Raw genomic sequence first — 6,024 nt, forward strand, 5'->3', positions numbered from 1 at the left:
TCGGTTCCTGAGTGACAGGACCAGCTGAGACTCTGTCCAGCCCAGGACTTCCCACAAGTTCTCCTCCCCTGCTGCAGGGTGACAGAAAGGGGCGTGACCGGGTGAGAGGGCTTGGTTTGTTAAACACAGACTGAGAGAAAACTCTTTCTCTTCTTGTTGTTTTCACTGCTCTGTTTGTCTTCTTTCCATCTTCCTTGCGTTTATGTCCTTCTATTCCTGGACATTCCCTCTAGGAGCAGCTGTGCCTTGTGGACAAACACCAGCTAAATAAGGCCTGAGCTATGCAGTTACTCCTCCCCTTCAGCCCAATGATCTTCTGTTCTGATCCCTTTACTCCTCTCGTGTTTTTGCTCTACGTTTGTTCCCTATGAGATTATACTGTGAATTTAGTCAGAATGAGTCCAGTTCCAGCCCGCGGACAGCAGGGGGCAGCCTTCTCTTTTCAGTCTATTAGCCCTCAGACCTGAGTAATTCATTACGCCTGTCATCTGATGGAGAATTGTATCCGTTTGCTTTTAAAGCCGAATGAGAGATGTAAGTTGCATCAATCAAATAAATAAAATTCAAGCCCAGCAACTTTCCCCGGCAAAACGACGGGGTTTATAACTGCACCACCGTGCAGAACCCATTTTTAGCAATTACATAAATACATTCGAGTAAAAATGTCCCATAAACACGGATTAAACGTGTTTAATTAAATTTTTTATTTTTGCAAAATCTATTCAGAATTGACCAAATTTGTTTAAGTGTTTCAGAAGTTAAACTCACACTACTTCTGATCAGGAACACCGACATAAATCCGCCCAGGTAAATGTTGGATAACGTGCCGCTCAGTTAAATTTTAACCTATTTTATCAGTGGTGCAGCGATTGTACAACAAAGCACATCTTTAACAGACAGTGCAGGTGATTCTTTGTTGGTTCCTCGGCTTAATATAAAGAACCGAGTTACATTTATATTGGCTTGTGACTGCGAGTGAGCTCCAAAACCAGAACCACGCCGGGCATCCCACAACTTTGGGATGCTCCTGTTGGTGAGCATTACGAAACATGCAAATCCGCAGAAACCAACAACTGGGGGCTCGTATTATTCACACCTGTTAAAACCACCCAGATAGATTGATCAGTTCATCTTTATTCAATGGAAATCTCTTGTGAGAAATGACACAACATTGACAGGGTAACATGTACATTTTCAAAAGATTTTTAGAATGATTAATAAACGTTTACCCCTTATTCCCTCATTAACATCTCTAAACACACAATCAATTGACACTTTTTGGACCGATCAAGAGTTTGTCACAGAAATGTCTGCCGAGCCCAGTAGAGCTTTCTGTGGGCGGGCTCTCCGGACCAGGTATTAAAGGTCCACAGTGATGCTGAGGGATGCGCACCGGGGCGCACAGCATCTCGTCAGTGGATAAAGCTGGTTGAGGAACATTTCAGTCGTTTGAGTCTACTTTGATGAAAATGGCAAACCTTACAATAAAGCTTTTAGCAGAGATGCCAAACAGAAGCTCGGAGTGCCCCTGGCACAGCCCGGAGAACCAGACTGAGCCGCGCGTAACGGACCACCAGGCCAGAGCCGAACACCTTTTCCATTTCATCATCCCGTATGAACCGACAGTACCGGCGCTCATATGCCTCTTTGTTGTTCTGACTGTTTTTTCTTTGTTAGCGAACGTGGTTACTGTGTACATCATCCAGCGGTCCGACGACCTGTCCTGGCAGCCGCGCTTCGTTTTCTGCAAGAACCTGATCCTGAGCGACCTGCTGCAGACCGTCACCTTTGCCCCGCCGGTCATCTACTCGCTCGCCGAACACCAGACGATGGCGTTCAGCGGTTGGTGTTACATTCAGTACGTGGTTGGGGGAGCCAGCATCTTCTCCAGTCTCACCACCATCACCTGCATGGCACTGGAGCGCTACCTGTTCGTGTGCTTTGCGCTCCAATACACGGTGATGGTCACTCAGGAGCGCATCAGGACGGTCGTGATCCTCGTCTGGGTCTACTCTATTTCCTACGGGTTGCTCAGCTTGGGTTTGGTGCTGTACGAAGGGAGGCAAGAGGACGACGCTCATGTCACCATGGGGCTGCTGTGCGAGCCGGACATCATTGAGCAGCATATGGGATCCCCCCGAGCTCCTGCCATCTTCAGAAAAGTCATGGGTTCCCTCACGCTCTTGCTCTGCTTGCTGGTCCACGCCTTCTCCTACTTCAAGATGTATCGCAACGCCAGCAACGCCGTGGTGCCGTTCAACGAGAGCAACACGGCGGCGCGCAGGACCGTGCTGTTCTACTGCGGGATGCTGTTCCTGCAGCTGCTGCCGCTGCTCGTTAAGGTCGCCTCGGACGCCCTGTGGGAGTTCCGGGGCACCGGCGCGATCGAGCTGTCCTCTGGGTCGCGGGGCCACTGCGAACACGGACCCTCAGCGACCGCGGCGGTGTTCCACTTGGCCCTGCTCGCACTGGTTTTAGTGCCGCCGTGCGTCAACCCACTGGTGTACGGGCTGAGGAGCGTGGAGCTCAGGACGGCGCTGACCAAGCTGCTCCCCTGGCGCACGAGGAACAGAGGCGACGAGGGGCGGCCGCGGGAGATTGTGTGGCTCAGGAATATTGTGCATCCGGGCCATCCTGAGGCGGGTTAGGCACCGACACGAACGCACTTCATGAGACGCTCGGAGAGGCAAATAAAGTGGCACAATCCAAACAAACAAGTGGATAAAACTGTTGGAACAAATGCCACAGAATGTTCACAGATTCGATGTTATCACCAGAGTCAGATAAAATAAAAATGTAGCAGCAGTATAATATAATAATAATTTCATAAACATGCAATCAAATGATGAGTAAAATCAGCGTTAAAAGCTTCTGCGCTTATTTCAGGATCTATTTTAATATATCATATTTCCTGTTGTTTTGCTCCTGGGTGCAGAAGCAAAACCGATTACCTGAATTAATAAAATGTAATATTGGGCTAAATTAATGATTTTGATTTTTACCTTAATTCTTAATTGACAACATGACCACAGCAACATTAGCATCAACAAAAGTAACATATTATTAATAATAATAATAATAATAATAATAATAATAATAATAATAATAATAATAATAATACAGAAAAATAAACACAATGACCTCGTAATGTCTAATATGATCTTTATTAACAAAAATAATACCTACTGTTAGCCATGGGCCACTATGGCAGAAAAAAAAACAGCATTTATCTAACGAGTTAACCATTGCCTTGCTACCTGATCTCGGATAAGTAGCTGAATGAAAGTGACAATGGATGGATGAATGGATAAAAAAACAAGATTACTGACTGATTTCATCAAAAAAAAAGAATGACACTACTACTTAAGTAACATTGATTGTTACAACTAAACTGTTATCTATAGCATTTTGTTTTAATTTAGATTCATACAAAAAAGCAGAAAAAATACATGATACACACTTACTAAGTTCACTAGGAGTTTCTTCTGAATCAGTGTCTTCTATGCATCCACCGGCCGTGAGGCAGGGCAGACCGTGAGCCGGTCAGCAGTCCATCGCAGGGCAACGCAGGTCGAACAAGAATGCACACAGTCACACCTAAGGGCAATTTAGAGAGACTGATTAACCTAACTGTCATGTTTATGGCTCGTTGGAGGAGGCGGGAGTACCCAGAAAGAAGCCACGCATGCACAGAGAGAAGGCAAGGCAAGGCAAGGCAAGGCAAATTTATTTATATAGCACAATTCAGTACAGAGACAATGCAAAGTGCTTTACATGATTAAAATATTGGAAAATAAAACAGAATAAAAGCAAGTAGGGATAGTGTAGAAACAAAAAAGAACATTTGAAAACAGTAAAACATTTTAACTTGAACATTCAAAGGCAATTCTAAACAAATGTGTTTTTAATCTTGATTTAAAGGAACTCAGGCTTTCTGCACTTTTACAGTTTTCTGGAAGTTTGTTCCAGATAAGTGGAGCATAGGAACTAAATGCTGCTTCTCATTGTTTAGTTCTGGTTCTAGGTATGCAGAGTAGGCTGGAGCCAGAAGACCTGAGTGGTCTGGAGGGTTTATACGCTGATAACATGCACACTCTATGCAGAAAGACCCCGGGCCAGGATTCAAACCCAGGACCTTCTTGATACCAACTGTGCAGCCCGCATAGGAGCAGTGGATGGAATTTATTTCTATTGATAGAGTCAAGTTTAAACTAAAGGAAAAAGGAATACATTACCGATGACAGATAAATGTATCTGCAGCAGATGGAACCACGCATGGACACATGCACAGACACAGCTGTTGCCAGATTTAAATGTAAGTGTATTACTGCAACTCGATTCCGCATATAGAAATTATGATTGGTTGTAAAAGTTTCAGAGTTTACGTCTTTTGTTCATTCAAAATCAAAAAGAAACATTTAAAGTTCTCTAAAAGGCTAAAGCTGCTCATCATGAGTTTGTTTAAACACGATCAGGCACAACACTGACCATGTGTTATTTCAGTGAAGTCTGAACAGGTCCTTTTATCCTTTAAAATGTTTGCCTGCGAATAATAATGATGCTCCTCCTGGTCTCTTCTCCAACCCCAAACCTGGGTCACAGTTTGACCCAATGTTCAAGACTACAAAACATCTAGCTCAACAACATAAACCCAGCAGCTGACTGTATGCAAAAGAAAAAAAGAAAAAAACAAAATGTCCATGCTGGTGTTTGAAATGTACAAAATGACCTTGTTCTTTGTTTAACATCTAATCAGGAGCAGATTAATCAGGGAAAACAGAGAGGACTGAAAAACGTGTCTGTTTACAGCATTGTTATAAAGATCTAGTGGTACTGAAATTGTTTCATGCACAACAAAGATGTGAAAAGCCTTCTGACCTTCTGTGTGTTTAGTTTTTCAGCTTTTTCTCCAGTACATTGGAAGTGATATTGCTTTTGTGCTGTTTTAATCGTGTATTATAGCTTTATGCACAACATGAATGTAAAACTGTGACCAAAATGTTGAAGGTCCTGTTCGCAGGGATGCCAAGAATCTGCAGTTGTTGTGAAAGAACTGTCTTAATTTATATGACTTATGTAAAAATTAAATGTGGTGACACATTCTCACAATGTTTGTTCATCTGGACTGTCATGATTGTTATGCAAGTGTAAATCTCTTAACTTTATTCAGTTTCTTTTCATTGAAATATATTTGTATTAGCACTCCTTGGGAACTTTATAGGCAAAAATAAAATGGAAAACCTTTAAAGTAACACCGTGTATCTTTTAGTCACTAGAGGCGCTAGATCAGTAACTTTCAGGTTCAGCGCCCCTTAAGGCTGTGGAGGGAAATTTGTCTTTGTATTACTCAATCACACGAAAAAGTCACTTCAATCAAAATAAATGAATGAAAAAAAAATTGTGATCAAAACTTTTTATTATTCAATCAAACAAAAAGTAATTTTAATCAAGAATATGTATTTTATCATTTAACTTCAATCAAATAATTTAGTTTGTTTAAATTAAAGTTTTGTTTACAAAACCATTTATTTTTTCAAATCACTTATTTTCTTTTTTTAAGTGAAAAAATCTATATTTTTTGGTTGAAGCCCAAGACCCTAAACCCCAGAATGCAGCTCAGGTGCCGCTCAGTGGCAGCCCACTACTCCCTGAGGGAAGGGTGAAATGCAGAGGTCCAGTTTCATTGGAATATATCAGTTTCAATGATAATAATAATAATAATTGTTATATAAAGTTGCATTTTACTTATTTATTGAGCAATTGTTTTATTTAAACACTGACATTATTGTTGTTTTAAATTGCTAAACTGCCCCAAGAAAGAGAACTATACACAATGATCTAAAGCGTACAAAGGCTTTACCTTCACAATTCCTATACTAAACCTGAGTTTTAAAACAACTAAAAAGTGCATATAATGCAAATATTAAATAAAAATACAACTGCCATTTTAGTCTACTTTCCCACCCTTCAGCACATTTGAATAATTGTCCATTTGCAAGAAAACACTGCCCAGAAACTAATTAT

General features: G+C 41.6%; 1 protein-coding gene across 1 annotated transcript; it reads left to right on the forward strand.

Moving 5' to 3' along the window:
• Positions 1-1,502: 1,502 nt before the first annotated feature.
• Positions 1,503-2,648, forward strand: LOC105937855 (olfactory receptor 14I1). The gene has a single exon (XM_012879388.2). The coding sequence runs from the start codon at positions 1,503-1,505 to the stop codon at positions 2,646-2,648; it is 1,146 nt and encodes a 381-aa protein (XP_012734842.2).
• The last annotated feature ends 3,376 nt before the right edge of the window (positions 2,649-6,024 follow it).

This window comes from Fundulus heteroclitus, chromosome 1 (genome assembly GCF_011125445.2).
Source record: "Fundulus heteroclitus isolate FHET01 chromosome 1, MU-UCD_Fhet_4.1, whole genome shotgun sequence".
Lineage (NCBI taxonomy): Eukaryota > Metazoa > Chordata > Actinopteri > Cyprinodontiformes > Fundulidae > Fundulus > Fundulus heteroclitus.

What these genes read in the sequence shown, in the direction of transcription:
- LOC105937855 (XM_012879388.2), top strand. Translation starts at nt 1,503, where the DNA reads ATGCCAAACAGAAGCTCGGAGTGCCCCTGGCACAGCCCGGAGAACCAG.